The following is a 22,162-nucleotide window of genomic DNA, read 5'->3' on the forward strand; positions in this document are numbered from 1 at the left end:
GAGGCAAAACCTGTAGAGGAGCATTTATTGCATCTCCCCAGATTTTATTCAAAAGCAGCACTGCAGAGAGTTAAGTGTATGTACAATCTGTATTTTGTTCAGACATGAGGTGTCTGTGAAAAAGTCTGCATGGTTCTTTCAGGTTCTTTCATGTATCATTTTGGTTTTCTATCCAGAATTAACTAATTTTGCTAAAATGATATTTGTATACATACCTTGTGTAATTCCTGTTTCTGTGCTGTAAATATTGAAAAGCAGAGGGTTTTGGCTGGTTCCCTGTGAGTCTTATTTATGGGAAGGTTAATCTTGTTATATATACTTGCAGCTTTACTTTGAAACTTACTTTAAAAAAACCCAAACAGTTAAAAGGCAAGTTTTTAAACCGGCAAGGCCACTTCTATTCAAGAGAACTGTATTCACAAGAAATGTATGACATCTGATTTTGTCTTCCTTGGGGCAGATGTTGTGAGTCCCCAAGGTGGAAGATGGACCCATAGATTTCCACATATATTTTGCTGCCTTTATGGAAAAAAACCCAAGACAAACCCCTCAAAAAACCAGCACAACAAACCCAACCTTTTCTAAATGATTATTAGGAGTAAACACCAAAATCAATGATTTGGTTTGAGACTGGGAAATCAAGCTTATGGTGAAGGCAGTAGAAGTTAGCTTTGATGCAAACTTAGGTGCGATTTTTGGCAAGTCACGATGGGACAGATTTTGTAAAAGAACCTAACTTCTGTGAAGACATCACAGTATGGGACTATATTTTTAAGGGAGCTCAGCAGCCAGTATGTTTATTTGGAAGACCTGGCAGTGATTGCTGGTACCAAGTGCTTGAAAATCTGTTTCTGAGCTCCAACAATCTGGCTCTGTGGGCATGAGCCTCCTTCCAAACAGTGGTATCAGTTGCCCTGCACTGAGGTGAGCAAACCTGCATTCTTTACCTCTGACTCTCATGGTAAATGAATTAACCACATTTCCTTTTTCCTGCTGTGTTGTATTTGGCTGTTTTATGGTTTCTTCTACTCGTGGACGTCTTACAGAAACGAGATACTGCTTTAACATAATAGCAATAATAATAATATGAAAGTACATTGGAAATGAATTGATGCTTTGGAGGACAGACTAGGTGTGGAATAAATGCCACTGGAACACAAATTAATCCAAATAACAGCATACTCTAGAAAAACAACAGCATCATAAGTCTAATTCAGTACCTTCAGGACATACTGGTGAGGTATCCTGCGGGCTCTGGTCACCTGCCCACTGGGACAGCCACCTATCTCACTGCAGGGCACTCCTGGGGACAGGGACTGGGGGCTGCTGACCCTGACCCAGTCCCACGTCAGATTTTAGGCCAATCTTAGTTCAGCAGTGGTGGTTTATGCCACCGTTGGAGCTGGTTTGTTGCCTACCAGCTTGTTTTGCTTAACTCTGCAGCGCAGGCCCTTTGTTATGACATTGCTTTGTGTGACGTTCCTTTACGTTTTAACACAGTTCCATTCAGTGGAGGAGAAGCAGCTTTAATGCCTTGTGCTCGACATGGAGGTGCACACAGATCTCGGGTGTTTGGTTCTGTCACTGCTGGCTGTCTACCTATTGTGCCGGCATTGCTGGGGTGGGAGGAAAATGTGCTAATTAAGTCCTCTTTTTTGTTATTTCAGGAAACCTACCATATGAATATAAAATAGTGATTGCTGGGAATCATGAACTGACATTTGATAAGGAATTCATGGCAGACCTTGTTAAACAAGATTACTACCGCTTTCCCTCTGTGTCCAAATTGAAACCAGAGGACTTTGACAATGTTCAGTCACTCCTGACAAATAGTATTTACTTACAAGATTCAGAGGTAACAGTTAAAGGATTCCGAATATATGGTGCCCCGTGGTAAGTCTCAATTTAAACTTTCTTTGCTGTTTATTACTTTGAACCACAGCAGGAATTGTTCCTGTTGAACATGCATGAAGCTGCTTTGTTGCATTGCCCTGCAGAACAGTATCAAACTTGGCTGTAAACCACCCTGAAATAGTTTCTTTTTTTTTTCTCCCTTTTTTTTTTTTTGTGTGTGTATAAATAATCTCTATTTAGCCATGTGTGTGAAATAAGACAAAAGGAACTGTGACTATTCCTACCTGCTGAGTGGACTCAATGCCCACCCTGTGCTCGTGGATTTAACTGCAGTGGCATCTGAGTATGTATTAGGGAAGCTCCATTATATTCTGTGCTGTTGGGGTATTTATGTGTGCTATGCTAATAGATTAGTGTGGTAGAATTTAACTCCCACACAGCACAAGGTATAAGGCAGCAGGTGCTTTTAAGCCCTATTTTTTGATCAGTTCCAGGCATTGTTTTCTTTTCCTTATAAAGTTGTGATAGCAAAATTTCAAGCCAGTTTTGGTGTCATTCCATCCATGTGTCAAGCATGTCATGCAGGAAAAAATTGCTGTCCCATTTTGTACTAAGGAGATTCTTCCTTGTGTTTTCTACATGCCATTTAACTGTGATGCCTGCCATCTTTCTGTGTAGTCTTGGGTAGCACTTGTTTAAAATTCTCATGCTAACAACAGCCACAGTCCTTTCAGGCTTTACCAGAAACCTGAACTTGAGTGATGGTGATAATCATTCTGCTGCTTGGCATTCTCAATTGTCAGCTGAAGTACTGAGATGCTAATTTATGCACACCTATAAGAAGGGTTTATTATAAGCTTATAACTTATTTTTGATGTCAGCCTTGCTTTAAAGGTGAAAGCAGGAGAGGAAGGAGGAATGACAGGAGAAATGGGGCAAACCTATACATATATTAGAAATTTTCCCCTTCATCTCATCTCTGTTGTCTTGGCCCGCAGATTTCATGTAACACCACACACATTGATGCTTCTGACAGTGCTTTTTTCTGGTCATATTGTGTGCATTAGTGCTGGCTAGAAAACTGATCTAACTCTGTGTCTCACATTTTTGACTTGAGCTACTAATTTTTTAATTTAAGTTGTAGCCTTTAGCTAGTAGTTTAAATCAGCCTGACACTGGTTAGCTAAAAAAAAAAAAGTAATGCTCCAAATCCTGCATTATCAGCAAATTGGGAAAGATGATCTTAATTCAGGTTAAGAATCATCTCCTCAAGACATTTTGAAGTAATTTTTTTTTTTTTTGGTAATATCAGCACAGAAGGCAGGGCACATAAGGCCTTGGGTAGAGTGAGGTGGATTTGAGGCTTGCTGCAAGGTAAAGAGCTGAGGAGGGTTAGGTGCTAAGATTAAGAGTGTTCAACCTCTTTTGTACGTATGTCTCAGACTCAGAGGGCTTCTGCAGCCATCCAGTGATTAGGAAGTGTAGGCATCTTTTAAAATTTATTTGGGTCAGATCTACCTGAACTTAGCTTGCTTACAGCACTGCTGGAGAGATCTGGAGAATGCAGAATCCCCGTCTGGGGAAGACAGAGTTTGGTATTCTGAAATGGAGAACTGTGTGACATGCCTTTACATTTACATTTATATGCACAGGCAATATGTAGTGCTCTTTTTTGTCCTCTTTTGCTTCCCAAATCTGCAATGGAAATCTGTCACCCTTTTGCCTCCAGCTGCATTTAGAAGTTCTTTCAATTTGCAGGTGTGCACACGGATTTAGAATGTTTGTTCTGAAATATTAAGGGACATCGCATCATGGTACGGAGTTGTTTTAGCCGTAAAAAGTGAATGGCATATGCATTCTGACCTAGTCATGGAAGACAAACCTGAATTATTCTTTCCTATAAGCCATTGATAACTGGATTTTTCCGATTAGTGATGCATGACAAATGCAGCTAGATTGCTGGAAATGCACACTGAGCTCCAACCAAGTGCGGATTTCTCTCTCGAAGGATGTTTCGTTTGTGTTCAGCTGTGAAAAACTGTTGTCAGAGCATGTTTTGAGCAACTGTTGGTGTGGAATTGAGGCTACTGTTTTCATCAGAGCTGTTTAGATCAATCAGCCAGTTTGTGTTCAGAGCATAAAGATGTAGTATTGTCTATACATTCTCTCTCCTTTTTTTCTTTTTCTTTTTTTTTTTTTTTAAATAATGACGGTTCCTGGAAAATGTGAAAATTCAGCCAGATTTTTGCATTTTAGCTGGTGTTTGAGAGGAAGGAAAAGTCACATCAGATATTAGAAAAACCTGCTCTAATTCTATTCTGTGCCTGGAAACTGAGACAAAATGATCAGACAAGCCTGTTAGCACTTCTTAAATTTTTTTCTCTTTCCCCTCCAATCACATCTCTCTCTACTTCTATAAATCTTCAGACTGCCCCAAAGGAAGAGAATTTGTGGGGGTTTGTGTGTATTTATGGGCTCCTTACCTCAGTTAGTTCTGTCACAGAAATGGAACACTGGTCATTAACCCAGAAGATGCACCAACCCTAAAACGAGATAAGTTGGCGTGTTCAATTTATGTGCACTTTTGTAAGTATTTCCAGAGGGGGAAAAAAAAAATTCTCATTTGCTGATAAAGCTACTGGTTTTAATTTTAAAAAGAGGGATCAAACCAAGAATAACAGATGTGATTCTGGAGGTTTCAGCCTGTCAGGGGTTTCTAAGAAGTAATTGCCAGAGTACTGGGAAGGCTGGCTATAAGTAATCTATCTAGAAAATGTAAATTGCCAACTCAGTGTAACTACAGAAAAGAAATATCAGTCCATATTCATTACATGTTATTACTCGTGGTACATCTGAAAGCTTTCTAAAGACCTCAGAGAATTCAAGTAGTGCCTCCTAACTTACAATTTAGCAGAATTTGTGTGTAAAAAATAACTTACAATACACGGGAGCTTTCATGTGTATTTGCAATTGGAATGTGCAGTGGTGCATAACAACAGCCTCTAAGGAGCAGAAAATTTGAATTTAGCCCTATGGTTCTGAGAGTATTTAATGGCATTAGCTGGAAGGAAGTTGAAAAGAAGAGTATCAGCCCCTAAAAGAGAAAAGTGCCAGGGTGGGACATAAATCACATTCAGAGCTCTGTTCATTTTCAGAGGTGAAGAATGTAACTGACATTTTCACACCTTAAATAGGAGATTCTTTGATGTACCTTGAAGGAGCAAAATGGCTGAAGATTTTCCATTTGGTCTATAGATAACAATCCACAAAAACATTCCCCTCCTTTCTCTTCCTTCTGACTTTGTGCTATGAACCTGCCTTGTTTGGTGGGGAAATAATTGATAGTTTATGGAGTCAAAACTCTTAAAGATTCCAACGCAAATATTTTCTTCTTGGGAAGTTTGAGATTGAGGCTACTTATTAAACAGGACAGAAAAATACAAACAGTGATGGATATATGAAAATTTAAATTTTGGAATTGCCTTTGTGAAGTAAGTGTGAGCACAAGTCATACTGATGTATCTGTGAAAGAGTAAGGAGAGACAGTCTGTTTTTACTGCAGCTTCGGGTGCTGAATATGCATAAGTGAATAAGTTTTATTTAAATTCAAATGTTATTTTAAAATATGTCTGGGTTTTTTAGATTATATTTGAAATTGTTCATCCATGCTAAGCACTGAATTCACTATAGTATGCTGCAGACATTTGGATACAAATATTCTCACAATGTCTGTTTTCTAATGAAGCTTTAAAAGCATTCAAACCACCAGAGAACTGCCGTTAACTGGAGCCAGAATTTGTTTAAACCACATTTTGACAGAAACAATTGTTCAGGGAGAATATTTTTCACTGTTTTATTTTGTTCTGTTGATCAGCTCTACAGGTAGTTTGTTTTTTTTTTTTTGATTGTTTGAAAGAGAGAAATAGTTAAAAAGAAAAAGTATTCTGATGAAGTTTATTTTGTGTGCAGAGAAATTTATAGCAGTTAATTTTATGAATAATGAGGCAATAGGCTTATTTGTGGATTTTAAATTCTGTTATGCATAAAAATGTCAAAAGCTGTAAGTATAAAATAATCTCTCTAATAAAGCAATACTTTACATAATTTTTAGCTACGAAAATATATAAGCAAATGTCACCCATATCTAGCAGAAAGAAAAGTAAAACTAAATATCTGGGACTTTCAGGCTATATATTTGTTTAGATAACTGTAGCTAGATGTATCTTTTTGAGGGAAAAATGTGTAGTATAAAAGCTAATTCAATATAAATCAATGCATGTTAATGGTTAACAGAATCAACTTTATGGGAATAACTGAAAAGCCCCACAAAGGTAAGAGATGACAATCGATTATTTAAATAATGACTGAAATCTGTGATTTGCATCATTGTGATGAAAATCAATTCATCCTGAATGGAGCTGGGAGTAAAGCTCTTCCCTCCTGACAGGAACAGCAGCATTGTTCAGCAATATCCTGCACGTTTGTCAAGTTGTAGCTTGTTCAGGTCTCAAGAACAGAAGCACAAAGCTGGCCTCCCAGTTGCTTTTAATGAATACTAGTGGGTTTTTCCTATGTCCAAGAATTTGATCTGTAGGGTGATCCAGAGGTCAAGAACAAACGGCTCACTATCACTCACCTCTGCGAAGCCAAGGCTTTCATTTGCTTTTTTTAGTAACTCTAGAGGAAGTGCCTTAACTCTTTTTCAGAAGCAAAATTTTAATTGGCATAGGTAATGCAACCTTAAGAAAGTCGAGACAGCTTCAGCCATCTCCTTTAAAAACAATGTTTTGTGCGGTCTTTTCCTTTTCTTTTTAGACCTGTGTTAAGTTTGGGGGTCTCATCAAATGGTTTTACATCAGTTTGAAATTATTTTTCTTACTCTGTTTCTTTCTCCACTTCATTTGCAGTCATATTTTAGTAGCTCTAAGTTAGCACCTCTGCCTTGTTCTGATCAGTGTTTTCAGACCCTCAGTTTATCCTGTCAGAAAAGTGTCAGAGGTGTTTTTTTTTTTCTTTCCAATTATAAGTTTAGTAATGCATCATGGATTTTGCTGACAGTCTTCAAGTTCTTGAAATAGCAAGCAAATTAACAGCAGATATTGAGCGTGAGGACTGGAAAACCAATTGGCAACTCACATGATGGGATTCAGATACACCGATGGGTTGGAATGGATCTCATTTCTTTTATTTTCATGGTCTTAGTTGGCAATTAGCTCGTGCCTAAAAAAAGAAGGAATAGAAATCGGACTACTCAGCAATAAAGTTCTTCTTTGCTATTTAGTAGAGAGGAAACCAGGGGAGACTGGACAGGGCTGTTGGTGTTGTACCAGTTTTTCAGGAATTCTGGCTTTCATGCACTGGAAGTCAGCAACTGAGAAAATTATTGGCAAAGACTGAAGTCTCCTGTCTGTATGTTAAACAAACACACCACCACTGCAGTGTGGTTGTGTTTAAAGGTGCAGGCTTCTGTTTCATTTTTCTTGGCATTTGTCCTCCAGGTCTCTCCATTTAGGATTGAAGAATGAATTCCCCCCCGGTCTAGAATTGCAGCGGTTTGTTTACATTTTTTACCTTGATAGGAATGTCACTGATTTTAATTTGGTCTCCTTGATATCAGATTCACTTCCAAGTAAAAAATTGTCCTGTTTACTTTCTTTTTTTCTTCTTCTTATTTTTTTTTTAAATTAATGTTTGTAATTTTAAATCTATTAGCTCATAGGTAATTTTTAATACTGTGATGCAAGCCTCTCCTAGCTAATTCTTTGGAAAGCTCTGTATCCTGCACAGATCACGAAGTCTTAACCTTTCCTTCAGGCTTGACTTCAGCAGAAATAAGAACTTAAGAGTATTCATTACTGGTGTAACACACAAACTGTGCCTGTTAGTGGGAGGAATTCTAGCCAGTTAAAACAGACACAAAATGGTGACTCTCCTAACTCTTTCTAATCTTTCCTAGGGTGGAAACAAGGAATTTGAATTCCTTCAGAGCAGTACTGAACAAATGATTGTGGGAATCTGCTCTGGCTCTCTAATTCCTGCTCCATTTTCCTGGAGTTCAGTAGGTGCTGGGCAAAAAAGCAGAGGCAGGATGAGCACGAGCTGTGGTGTTTTGGGGCTGATTATTTACGGGGGTCTCCTGCTCGTAGGTTGAAGTGTGATTTGCTCAGCAACAAGGTCATTTCAATGCCCAAGTTGTGCATACAAAGCTCAAAAGTTGGGCTTGTACTTGTAATTTGGTTTTGTGTGTTTTTACTTGCCAGCTCTTGAGGAACAAGGAGTTTTTGCTTTCCTTCTGCTGAACGCTGGAATAACAGAGTGATCACTGTGGCATTTGTGTGCGTGGAGCAGACTGAAAGCATTCACACCCAGCCAGGAGTTAGGAATGGTAGGGATTAGCTAGAATACTACAAAACTCCTGAAATTTCCAAATTAACCCAAATGTGGAGATAGGCTGTTCTGTACAGGGTTGGACTCAGTGCTGTGTGTTGATGCTCGCTTGAATAAATTCTTCTGTGCGGCTTCTGCACTTCAGGACTCCTGTTTTTCCATTTCCTTCCACCTGCATGTGCACCATACCTCTTTGTGGTGGCCTAGTACAGAAGGGAAGAAAGACAAAGCTGAAAATACCATGCTGTTAAGGTTAACTGAAAAATTACTTCGCTCTAGGACAACCACCTTCCCAGTAGCAGAGTGGAGGAGTAGGAGAGGGGCTTCAGCTTTGACGAGCTGACATCAGAATGGATTTTGCATTGGATGGTGCTCTTCAGGCCTCATTACTTTCTTTGCTTCATTTCCCCTCTGCCCTAAGCAAGAAGAATTAGGGAGCAGGTGGATGCTTTGAGTGACAGGCAAAGAGCCTGTTGGAGGATGGGTGGGTGGGTGCAAGCCAGGGCCTGGCTGCTGGAGCACAGAGCAGGAGGAGGTTCAGGGCTCTCTGGAGGAGCTGGTGAGCCAGAGCAACCAGGACTCCAGTGAGGAACTAAGTGTCACACCAAGACTTTGCTGTATGGGTAGGGAGATTATGTGAGGGCTGTGTCTCTGGAAGGGTGAGGACCATCCAGTGTGTGTTGGGTCTGGCTGAGATGCAGTTCATTTTCCACACAGCAGCCCTCACAGTGCTGTGCTCTGCACTGGTAGCTGGAAAGGTGTTGATAACACACCACAGTGTTTTGGCTACTGCTGAGCGGAGCTGGCACAGCATCAGCACAGTTTTCTCCAACATTTCAGCCCCAGTCAGTAGGCTGGGTGTGGGCAAGATCCTGGGAAGGGACACAGCTAAGCCAGCTGACCCAGACTGACCAGAGGGATGTTCCATACCATATGTGGTCAACTCAGATACAAAAGTTAAGAAAAGGAGGAGGGGGAACATTTTTTATTTTACAACATTTGCCCTGCTTCCTGGGAGGTGGCTGAACATCACTTGCTGATGGGAAGTAGAGAATAGTTATTTTTTCCCCTCTGTGCTTATGGTGCGTGCACACACTTTTGCTTTATTAAACTGCCTTATCTCAACCTACAAGTCATTTTCCATCTTTTTCTGTCCCCTGTCCAGCTGAGAAGGGGGACTGATAGAGCAACTCGGTGGGCACCTGGTGCATGAACATGTGTGTGTGTTTCCAGCAGGATATTGAGGTCAAACAACAAATCAGTGCATTTGTTGGGGAGTTAGCAGCAGTGCTGCCAGTTTAAAATGCATTGATCATTTCTAAGTCAGGGGTTGACCCTGAGTGAGAAGAGAGTACACAGGCTGATACCTTCACAGGGCGAGTGTCAAGCCACACTGGGAAAATGTTGTGAAACTGCCCCACTTCAGCACCTAAGGGTGCCAACTTTGGGACCTGGCTGGTTTCACTGACTCTGTGAGATGGATAATAAGCTTGGATTAAATTATATAATTATCAGTTGCATACAGGTGTGCATATTTTCAGCTTTGCTGGGTTAATTGGAAAAATAAGGATACTTCCAAGTGCCTTTACAAGGTGCGGTGAAATGACTGAGATTGGGGTGGAGGGGGTGACAGGGAAGAAGGTGGTTGTGCTTGTCCTGGGTACCGTCAGATATGGGAAACAGATGTAGTCTACAGGTGCTTTACTTCACAGTTCATCTATTCAGGACAAACAGGAAAAAAGGTGGAAGAACTTACATCAGTTCAGGTAGGGTTAACAATAAAGCTCACGTGATGTGATGGTGAAAAATGCAATAGAAAGGGAGAAGCAATTACATTTGAAAAGCTGGATTTTGTTTTAATCCAAAAGTAAGTCAAATAGTAAGTGACTAGATTTTGTTAGCTCCCAGTGAAGGGAAGGATTTCTGACGACTGACTTCAAGATGATTTGGGTGGTATTTATCTAATACTTATTGATCAGAATGCTAACTTTACCTTGATATGTGCATAAAATGCTTGAAGTAATTCACAGAGGCTATGAAATAAAGCAAAAATTGCACATGCACTTCAAATAAGAGACCACTGATCGTGAATCTGAGCATAAACATAAAGGTCAAGAGTGACAACTGCATTCATCAGATTTCCATGAGAATCTGCTCAGTAGAATAGATCTGGCACCTCATTTCAGAGGTGGTCAACACTCACGGATTCAGCTGAAAATCACTGAGACTTTTGGGTATTCATAACCACCACTAAAATGCTCAGATTCTGGTCTATATTATGGTTTGTGTACATCTAAAATGTGAGGGTTGCTGACATTTCTAACTCTGCTAGTTAAATAGAAAAGTCTCAATGTTGCTGAGAACCACGTTTGTGTATGTGCACGCAGAGAAGGCTTTAGCAGTGGTTTACGAGCAGGAAGATGCCAACAGCTTATCACTGTGCCTTCACAGCTGTGCCAGAGTTGCACACACCCTCGAGCGAGTACAGAAGGCCTCACAAGCCACAACGCCCTCCTGCCTCCTCTGTTAATTTTGCACAGACAAGGACATCATTTTTACAGTCTGTGTGCACATGGGAGAAAGTATTGGGAGTTACTCCATTCTGTGTTCTTCAGCACGTTAAATGAACACTGAACACAGTACTCCTTAATAGATGTGCAGCTTAGCTGTTTGTCTTCCATGCTGACACGTGCATTGTGCTTGGAAACCCTGTGCCTGTGGCTGCTTTGACAAAGGAAATCACGCTGCCTCGAAAACGATCTTGCGATGATTTGAAATCATCTGACAACTGTGTCATCGTAATTCACTTTGGAAGTAATGTGAGAACTTGAGTATTGTATCTGCAGATCTGCCAGCCAGTCTCTCTTCTGCTTCTAGAGAGCTCTCCCCTTCAGTTTTGCTGCTTTGGCAGCATTTGCAGGATGGGTAGAGCTGACAAGAAGGTTGTGTGGTCTGGTTCTTCAAAAAGCCAGTTTCTTTCTGTGCATAGGTGAATCAGTGTGTTTTACTGAAAAAAAGCTGATATTTGCAGCTGCTAAGCGTATTGCTCTCTTGAGTCAGGTTTATGGGTTTGTACCTTGGGAATATATTTACAGATTGTGTCTTGCCTCAAACTTTATATAAGGAAGCTTTATGTAAGAAAGAAGGCTGTCTTTCAGTCTCCTTTTCCTGGCACAGATTTTAATGCATCTTGTTTTCAAAACTGGGAATGTAATAAACTTCAAGAAAGGTGTTCTCTTTAACACCTCTCTGGGTGTTCCATCTGGGCTGCTTGGGACACTTCCATGGCCTGCACTGCAAGGAAAAGGAGGAGCAAGGAAAACTGAGTGCTAGTCTGGAAGCTGTAGTCCTAAAGTGTTCCTAATTTTAATATGGATACACTGTAATTTCCAGAGTTATGGGTGCCTGAATTTGGTTTTTTGGTTCTTAGTAGGTTTGTCTCCCTCTTCTGTTTATGAATATAACAAAAGTTTTGTATTTCTTGGTAAACGTGTAAAGTGCCATTTTAAGGGAGATTGTCTTCCATTGCCTAGCCTGAGGATCCTTTTTTATAAATTCCTAGATTTATACGGTTCAAGAGCTTATGTTCTTGTATGTATAACATTGGCAGAGGTGGAACTTTTGGAAAAGCTAGGAATTGTGAGAGTATTTTTATATATAAATATGTGTGTATATATATATATAAAATATACACATTTAATATATAAACAAAGTAGAAATCACTCTGCAAATGTTTAATCTGTTTGTAGATAAAAAGATACTCTCTCTCATAAAATAAGAAATCCATCCTTCCTGAAGTCAGAAGGACTTCAGTTCATTCAGGATTTTGGAGAGCAGATTGCATGTGTTTAATGAAGAGCTGGCTCTGGGTGATACCTGCAGTTGTTCTTGAACTTTGAAACAGGTACAGGCACAGCATTTTGTGTTGCCATTATCTTGCCTACATTCTGTTATGGCCCATCAAAATGAATGCTTTCAAAAGCAGAGAAGGAATTTTCCTAAGAGGCATGAAAAGGTTCCATCATTTTCCACACGGAACTTGTGCAGGCACTGCAGGTAGTTCAGGCACAACCTTAAATCGTTGCTGAACAATTAGGTAATGAAAAAGTGTACATTATTTTGCATTTCATTTCAAAGGGATTTATTTGTAGGACTTGTCTCTGGCTGAGTACCTTTTTCTCGAGAAAGCAGTGGAATCCTGCTCAGGACCAGCAAAATCTGCTGGCTGGGATGGTGCAGCAGGAGCAGCAGCACATCTCCTGGCAGAGTCAGATGGGGTATGTGGGATTTCTGCTGGGTTGTAGCATCCACTACCATATTGCAGTGTTTTGAGTAACAGTCATTCATTATGTTCCCATGTTGTATTTGCTGATCCACATAGGTATAACTGAAAAGGATGGTTCCTGCAAACTTTAACATCACCTAATACCAACAGAAACTTAAGTGGTACTGAAAGAATGATATGAAAGTGTGATTTGTTTCAGAGAAGGGTTTTGCTGTTGTTGTTTTGTGAATTTTGGAGATAAAATATTCAGAGATAGAGACCTATTGTCCGTCTGGAAATGAGCTGCTTTAGCCCAGAAGAGCGAGACCTCACCGTAAGGATGTGTCTTTAGCTGATAATTACTAGCAGTCAATCTGCCTGGAATGCACACCTTTTCTTATTTATATTCCAGTCCTGTAACCTTCCCTATTCTCTTGTGCCTTTGTTCTATTAATCTACAAAACAGGGCTCGACTTGTGATTAGTCCTCAGAGGTTGTTTCTATTAATCAGGCTGCAAAACAGGCCTACTTGGATGTTCTGTTGCAAGTGCCCTAATGTGCTTTCCTCATCAGCCCACAGCACAGAGCTGCTGGGGTTGTCTTAAATGGCAGTGAAATCAGTGAGGTGTCTGCTGCACTTTCTTTGTGTTTACATCTTGATTGTGTTGCTGTGGGGCGGGGAAAATACACAGAGGAAAATAATTGCAGTCCTGTAGAAAATGGCTGAAGTAAGTGGCATTTGTGGCTTCGTGCTGGTAGAGAGCGAATGTGCAGCTGCAGGACGGGTCCTGTCGCAGCAGAACCGCTGGTTACCTGCGTTCTGAATGTGAAGAACCTCCCCATCTTTAAATATCAGGACTAAAATTCAAGCTCTGCTCATAGATGGGGCTAAGTTTTAAGCTCTTTTTAGGATTTTGAAGATAAGTCTATCCCCATAACGTTCAGAGGGTCACTTAAGATAGTGCATATTTTCCTGCAGTAAGTAGAAAACCAGGCGTAGTTCTGCTGATGGGAATATAACAAAAGAATAATCCAAGAGTTGGTTTAATAGAAACAAAAAAAAACCCACAAACTGAACTGTTCTGTAACACTTCAATTATTAGAACTTATAATAAAATTTGAACAATAAACAGCATGTGTAGTGAGAAAATAATGTAGTTTCACTAAAGAAGAAATTGCTAACTATAAAAGTGTAATGATTTATGCTTCTAATTAAATACAGTATTTCTTCCCTGTAGGAGGAAAGCCTGTATTTTAAAATGCATCGAAAGAAACAAACCAGACCCCCAGTTATTTTTTTTCTGTATTGTTCCTTTGGCTTTATTTTTATTTTTTAAAAAGTTTTTGTTATGTTGATGGTGTATCTCTTTGCCAGCTCAATAAAGTCTGTCACTGAACTAAAGAACTCAGGCTGCTGACTGGAAAAAAACCCTGGCCCCAAGGCAGCAGGGTTTGTCTCAGCTGCTCTGCTCGCCTCTCACTGTGGTCATGTCCATTTTTCCTGGACTCCCCATAGCACAGGCAATAATTTCTCTAGTGCACAAGCTGAAATGACCAGCCTTTGCAAAACTGGCCCAGTCTGGATGTCCAGCAGCATCTGCACCTGAATTCTTGTTGGCTGCGCTCAGAACTGGTCCCGTACGGTTTCATGCCATCGTCTGGCTGCCGGTTTGAAAGGCTCTGTGCTGCCTCCCCCCCCAGCTACAAACTGCTTGGTTAGGCTGTGGTTTGTCCAGTCTGACCTTTTGTGGCCTAAAGAGCAGATTTAAGTGCTGGCATGACGCCTCCCTCCCTCGGCCACAGAGTAGTTGTGCTGGATCGCTGACAGGATCCCGATGGAAACAGCCAAGGGAGCGGCTCATGCTGCTTGTTCCACAGCAGTTCAGGAGAAGGGGTTCCCAAAGGTGTTGTGCCTTGTGAATTCACCATGCCCATCCTTTACTGTGTGTGGGGAGCTGGGATTTTGGTGCAGCACCACCTTCTCCCTGCAGCAAACCCGAGGTGTTGCAGAGGGCTGACCAGCAGAAGGTGTCATGCAGTAAAGCCATTGTCCAGAGGCTTCCAGCACAGTAATAACAGTCACTTAAACAAATTAGTAATAGTCTGTACAGTCCAAGGTGATTTTCTTTTTTCCAATTCTAACCATAGTCGGATAACACTGTTTCAAAGCCCCCACTGTGAAATTTTACGTATATTGTTCTTAATAGGAATACAAGAGAAATAGGTGCTCTAGCGTGGTTTTCTCTAGTCTGCTTTGGGTAATTTCATTTTCACCAGCTATTTCTACTGTTCAATTTTTTTTTTTCTTTCTTCTTCTCGTCCCTCCTTACCATTTCCCCAATTATCAGAGAAATCAGTCTTCCTACATTGATTCATTTCGACCAGAGTCTGGAAGGCACAGGGAATCAAATTAACTAATATTTTACTTTTGCATGTGATTAATGCTAATGCTTACAAAGAAGAAAATACTTTACTGTGATTTAATTTTCATTCTCTGGTTGATTTCCAGTGATTTAATTTTGCAGAGGGTTGTCTCTCTGCTTATTGTCTCTTAAGGAATCATTGGAGTTAGAGATGGAAAGGACCCATTAAATCATTCTGCTGTTGCAGGATTGTCTCCTACACTGTATTTTTTAATATTATGCCCAGCTTTAATGAATGAAGAAAAAACAGTTTCAGTTAATTCTTCCTGAGATTGTTCCTTGGTGTAGTGTAGGTGTTGCTAATGGGACCTATATTCTGCTTATATGCTTCCTATGTTTATTTAAGTAAAAAAAAAAAAATGCAAATTGTACCATGCTTGCTGAAATGAACCTAAAGATTTCTTGAACCTTCATGATGTTTGGTTTTGTACTTTTCCAGCCCTGTGTCAGCCACTTTATACGCTCAGTCTTTTGTAATCCTTTCAGATTTTTCTCTTTCCCTCTTCGCTGTTTCTGATGAGGTGGTTTATATTCCTGGGTATTGGATTTTGGTTGGTTGGTTTTCTGGGTTGGCTTTTTTTTTTTTTTTTTTTTTTTTTTTACATTTTTTTTTTTTACATTTTCCCAGAGGCTTAGGACCAAACTGCAGAATTCTGCAGTATGTTGAGGGGAGATACTTGGCTGGTTGGAACACTGATGGTGAATGCATGTTCCACTGCCTCTGCAGGAACTCCAGCCATCCACGTGTGCAGCCCAGATAATTTTATTCTTTTCCTCATTCATATTGCAAGTTCATACACAAATCACTGACAGCTGCTGCCCCTGGGTCTCTTGTTTTTGCTTCACAGGTTTTGAGTTTCTTCCTCTCACTGCTTATTTATGTTTTTTAATTCTCCTCCGATGTATTAGCCTGCATTTTTTTTTCAGAAGGAATCCCCTTTTCTTACTTATCTCAGTGTTTCTAATCTCATTTTGCATAATTTCTTTCCCCACTGTCATGTTTATAACACTTCTCACTATATTGAAATCTGTGAATTTAATTAATGCACTGTTTACCCGTTCTTCCAGATCATTAATAAAGATGTTAAATAAAACTGATCCTAATACCAATCCCTGTGGCAATCTGCTAGCACCTCCCTGGTGCTGCTGCAATCTATTTATTTATAGCCCTTTAGCCACTATTCAGGCGTGTGATAGTCCTCCCAAGCAAGCCAATTTTAGGATTTTGAAAAGGGATTGTGTCACATTTTGCCAAAGTCTGGGTTGATACAATCTACTATATTATTTTAATCTACTGCCTCGGCTGGATTTAATATATGTACAAAAATTAAATGTGATGAAATAGAGCTGTGGTTTTGGAGCACTTCGAGATCTTGGCAGCTGAGTAGCTATAATTCTCCTTTCTTAGAGCAATTACACCTCCTCCACCCGACCCACCCACCCCCACCCCACCCCAATTACACCATAATTTTATTCTGTGCTGAATTTAGACTTACTAGGAGATGATTCTCAGTGTTGCTCCGTAATTCACAGTGTGCTGATCAGTGCCACGTTCCTCACTGCTTCTCCAGGTTTTGATTTTGAATACAAAACTACTGCAGATGGAATTCTTCTGTTAACATTTCAACCTTTGAACTGTCTATTACTTGTTTGTCTGCAGTTGTGATGGGCAGAGCTTTGTTATTTTGTAATGTGTTATATGGATATATAAATATATATTCTATATTCATATATAGAACATATATGTGTATATATATGTCTATTTGAAATTTCGTTCACCTGTTTGCAAAAGCAATAGTAAACTCTTGCCTTAAAATTAAGTGCACACTTTCATCCTTGTGAATTTGTAAGATTTATCTGTTTGCTTAAGTTCAGTGTGGGTTTAAGTGCTTTCTTGCTGTGCAGCTTGAGGGTATATATCATTTGGTTAGTAGTGCACTGAATTTATTTTTCATTCCATTTCAAAGATATTTTAAATTGTAATAGGAAAAATCTTTTGCTTCACGACCTTTTCCATTTGCATCGTGTGTGTGTGTGTGTGTCTGTATAGACTTGAATAACAAGTTGTGTCATCAGCAGTTGAATGAAACCAGGCTTGGAAGATTTCACTTTCTCATATGTATGTTTGGCTTGATTTTACAAGCTCTGTGCAAAACCCCATTTTTACATTATAAATTCTGGTGTGGAGAGTTTATTTGTCCTGCCTTGGTTGGAGTGGCGTGCTGTTCAAAACACCACCAAATCATCACATCTGGGAGAAGAAAAGGTATTAAAATATGGGTCACAGCCCTGGCTTTGGACTGTGCTAATCCAGAGCCATAGGAACATAAAACCAGAGCACTTGGTTGGTTACGGCTGGGCAGCTCTGCAGCCTGAACAAACAAGGGGCTGGTGGTGCTCAGGCATCACTGACCACTTGGAGCCAGGATTTCTTGCTTCTCCCTAAGCGGTGAGATGCTGTGTTAAATGACTTTAAACACTGGGATTTTGATGTCACCCTGCAAGCATTCAAATGCCACTGAAACTGGGAAGGGAAGGGAGGCTGGAGCACAGCTTAATCCCAGTTCCACAACCAGTCATACTGGGTCTGAGCTCTGCCATGTGACCCCTTAACACGAGATTCCTCCAAGTCAGCCGGGTTTCTATTTCATTCCCCAGGGTATAAAATATGAAGTGTGTGCTCCAAATTTTGAACTGGTCAAGTTTATACTGGGTAAATGCTTTGCATCTTCTTGCTGCAGTGCTTTGGTTTGGGGTTCAGGGGTTTGGTAGAGTTCTGCTCTAGGGCCAGGTACACTAAAATGGTTGTCTTGTTTACTGTCTTGTTAAATGATGAGTTCAGAACAGAATTAATACTTCAGTAAGATCTGCTGATAATGAATAGTGAGTGATGGAGTTTGGTGTGTAGTGAAACACTGGCACAGCTTGCCCAGAGAGGTGGTAGGTGCCCCATCCCTGGAAACAGTCAAAGCCAGGTTGGATGGGGCCCTGAGCAACCTGACCTAGTTGAAGGTGTCCCTGCTCACAGCAGGGGGGTTGGACTAATTTTAGTATTTGATCTATATTAAGTGCTGCAGACTGTAGGAGTAGGTGGAACTGAGTTTTTGAAGTTTGTTTGCAGACTGCTGGACAGCTGCTGGATATGCTGACGGTGCCTTCAGTTAAGAGAAACACATGGGTGCCAGAAGGATGGAGCATGTGGATGAGGGAACAGGAAAGGGAGTCCCAGCTCTGATGCTGCCTCACTGTACGAGTGGCAGGAAATAACTAAATGGTTTCTTTGCCTTAATTCCTCCATCTACAAAATAAGGCCAGTAACAGTTACCTGATTGCCATTTCAACAGTAGATTCTGCACATGAAACACTTTGGAAGTGCCAAGTATTGCTGTTAACTTATTTTTAGCAAGATGATCCAGCAAGGTACTGAGCAGATGCAGATTTACTTCCTTGAATGATTTCAAAGGAGCCAGAGGGAGTGTTTGCCTGCTTGAAGTTTGTGTACTTGCTGGAGCACTTGGCTGGATCACTGCACTGGAAAGCTAAGTAGGTGTCTATTTTTTGCAGGATAAGAAGGGGCGTATTTGATATACTGTTGAAGTGGAGTAGATAGCTGTGTTACTTGAAGTGGGAGCTGATAACGTGTGATTTCAGGACACTTGAAGCCCTCTTCTCCAAAAAGAGGAAGGTTAATAAAAACAGTGCTCTGAGTTTACTTCCTGAAATTTCTGGTTTGGGTGGTAAATGCATCACTCATTAAGAATTAATTGATTAAGAAAGATTATAAGAATTAAAAGGCTTCAGTCTGTACTGCAGTAAACAGAGTCAGGGAAAACCATCTGACATTGTTTGCTAGGAATACTGTGCTCTCCTGTTGCTATCCAACTCCAGCCATGGGTGGGCTCGTGCTTTTCCTAGAGAAACTGTTCCCCAGACTAGGCCTGTGCCTGAACGACTGTTGAAAACTTTTTCTCCCAAGGCAGAGATGAGTTGACACAGACCTGAACAATCCCAACCTTCCTCTCCCCACCCCAAACTCCACGTCCAGCCCATTTGTTTTTCACAGAGCTGTTATGATGCTGCCTTGTTTTTTCAATATGCTCACCTTGGCACTGATTATCTGTGGGGAAGTTATTGAGATTTCAAAGGAATTCAGACCTTCATTTGAACTTGGGGGTGGGCCACACGGAAGCACCTGTGGGAAGAAATGCATCTTTGTACCTCACAAAATAATACTAATATTCATTCCTACCTACTAATAATGCACCTCCCGCTCTCTATTTAAAATCAGACCAAGAGTAGAAGATTCAATCTTCGATGAAAGGCACTTCTCAGGTATTTGAGAAAAGAGTCCTGCAGTCCAGGCGGTGAAAACCGACACTGCTTCTTACCTTTTATCAAAAGCGGTGTTGAAATGTTGGGCCTGTTATTGTATATTTATTCAGGCATCAATCACAATCAAGCCTCCTGCTAGTTCATCTGTAAGGGCATTGTAATCCTATTTTTATCAGTTCCTTCCTGTACAACAGACAGTTAAAATAGCATGAGTAGGGGTCACAAATATCTTAATGGGTTCGGTTCCCAGAGATATCGGTGACCAGAGGAAGAGTTTTGCCGAAATTTCTTCCTGAGCTGATAAGGTGGATAAACAGGGCTGAGGTGCAGAGCCAGGGCACCCTGTGGGAAGTGCAGCGTTGGATGGCAGCGTAAAAGAGCTGCAGAAAGATTATTTAGACAGTGTTACTTATAGAAAGCCTCAGGAGCGGATGAAAAATGAATGTTACCGTTTGCCAAGTTGCCCCTTTGTAAAACAGAGTTTATTTTTGCCACAGGGTGGGCTGGTTTAAGTCTAAGTGATTTTTTTAATTAACTTTACTCTTGCTTTTGTTACTTTGCGTCGTAAAAATCTACAAGCAATTATTTATCTGAAAAAAGTTGATTGTCACTAATTGGCAGCATTTCATCTTTTTTTAGCTTGGGACGATATGCTACAGACTCTTATTTAAATAACAGTGTAGCTTATTATACATTAACATTTTTACACTTTATGTTTTTTGTATATACACTTAAAATTTTTCTGATTATAAAGTCATGAATTATGCTTTTTAATCTCTTCTTTTTTTTCATGAATTCAAGCTGTCTTTTGATGCAAATTGTTAGAATTAATTTATAAATGAACATAGAGAATGGCTTAAAATGCGTTCTCTTAACAGAATAAAACTACCTTAGAACTTCTAAATGCATAAAGAAAAAGTTCATTACAGCAAATTTTATCTTATAAGACAAAGTATTGCCTTTGTCTCAGTTTTTAAGCTGATCTATTGTTCCTGGTCAAGCCAGTCTTTCAAGATTGCAGAGATAATGGACATAGTGTTTTATACTTAATTTTTATTCATAAATTGCAGGTGGTACTTTTACTTTTCTGATTCTCATTTTTTGGATGATTTTTCTTTTTCATTTTAATCCAACATTAATATGGACTGAAATAAAAAATACATTATCTTCTAGAAAAGCAGAAATGAATCCTGTAAAAATCTTTTTCCAGCAAATCATGATTCTAAAATCTTATTTGGGGACTTCTGTCAGTTAAGTGGCTTGACTTTTAACTTTAGGACCAATTAAATATGGCTTATTTTTTTAAGATATTAATGATTTTAATATATTACTGTAAGTGTACACTTCATGTGGGTAGTTACACCTTCAGGGTAAATGTTAAAAATAATTAACTGTCCAACACAGCAATCACGTACTTAATACAAACTAGAATTTATTATGTAAAGACTCAAAAAATTAAAATCTACTTTAATTAAGTCAGAAATGTAAGTTTTTATCCCCACCACCGTTTGTTTTTTGGATCTTAATTTCTGCTGCTAGTCTGCGAAGAGAAGCCACGTGTCAAGGTGCTCTTCTACTTAGTGCAGAGCCTTTTTTCCCCCCCCGTTGTACTTGGGGTTGCAGCTGCTTGTGACACCCGGGTTTATGTTTAGTTCCACAGTGTGAGGAGGTCATGCTAACAACGTGCTGCACATTTTGAAGGGCCTTCAGTTTTAGACCTTAATTATTCCGATAGTGCATTCCAAAATACTCCTTTCCCATGGAAACTTATTTAAAATAAATTGCGCAGGAAAGCGACCAATCAGTAAAGCCTCAAATATTTTTGGGGGCTGAATGCCTTTTGCAGGCGATAAAAGAGTGAAGGCGTCAGCGTTCTTCCACCGTGAATGGTGAAAACTAGCAACAAACAATAAGGAGCCATCCCACTCACTGCAAACAAAACCTGCTAAACTTCCAATATTTCTCTGCTTCCTTCTAGAACGCAGCTAATGCAGGCTGAGGTTAATTTGATGAGTTTTATGTCCAGCTGCAGCTCCGGGAAAGCTGTGGTGCTCCTGACAGAGTCTGAAGGAGCTCGTGGGAGCGGGGGGTGCTCGTGCTGATGGATTCAATCCATCGGGGCTGATGGCAAGCAAGCACTGCAGTTAAGTCTTCCCCAGGGATCCCTCACAGGTTTTCTTATTTGCCTCTTATTTCTGCAACAGAAGGTCCTTGTGTTTTCCAGCCTACCTGTCGCGGGCACTGGCATCTCACACAGAAGCATCATGCTGAATTGTGCATTAAAAACCTTAGGTAATGATAAATTTGTAGCAGATGACCTTACAACGTGAGCAATTCTTTCTGTTTGGGGTGAGTTTGAGAAGAAATTCTGCCCAGTTACAGTAATCTAGGTTTTTCTTTTTTTGCTGTTCTTAACTATCCTTTCAAGAAGTATTAATCATTTCTGGAGGCGTGGTATGTAAGTTAATTTAAAAGTTGGTCTGACTTTTTTTTTTCCCTCTTTAAATGACAAGGAGGTGAATACTGGTGTGAGCAAAGATGTTATTCTACTTGGAATAAATAGTGGGGGTGGAGGGGGTTGTGACTTTCATATCACAGCTTTCGTGTAATACTTTGGTCCTAATAATATTGCACTTTCCTCTCACCTCACCCTGATGGTTACAGTTCAGGTGAATTCATTTTACTTCAGCAATAGCTGACAAGAAAGGGCAAACGTTGCAAAGGAACAGAAACCGCTTATTCTTGATATTCTGTCCCCAGAAACCAGATTTTTTTTCATTAGCTTGGTAATTCCTTAAAACAGCTGCCCCCAAGGCAGCCCAGCAGCACAGGGAGCTCCTTGGGCTTAGAGCAGAAGATCATTTCATGCTGCTGCTCTGTGGCTCCTGGTAGGATGCACGTG

At 40.2% G+C, this 22,162-nt stretch overlaps 1 protein-coding gene across 2 annotated transcripts in view; it reads left to right on the forward strand.

Moving 5' to 3' along the window:
- MPPED2 (metallophosphoesterase domain containing 2) overlaps positions 1–22,162 on the forward strand; it is a 107,608-nt gene that overhangs the window by 57,841 nt on the left and 27,605 nt on the right. For both annotated transcript variants that reach the window (XM_018081859.2, XM_008931466.4), the window contains exon 4: positions 1,668–1,893. In XM_018081859.2, coding sequence (XP_017937348.1) covers positions 1,668–1,893 — 226 coding nt within the window. The remainder of the gene's footprint in view (positions 1–1,667; positions 1,894–22,162) is intronic.

Source organism: Manacus vitellinus, unplaced genomic scaffold, assembly GCF_001715985.3.
Source record: "Manacus vitellinus isolate BGI_N305 unplaced genomic scaffold, ASM171598v3 scaffold_57_pilon, whole genome shotgun sequence".
Classification (NCBI taxonomy): Eukaryota; Metazoa; Chordata; class Aves; order Passeriformes; family Pipridae; genus Manacus; species Manacus vitellinus.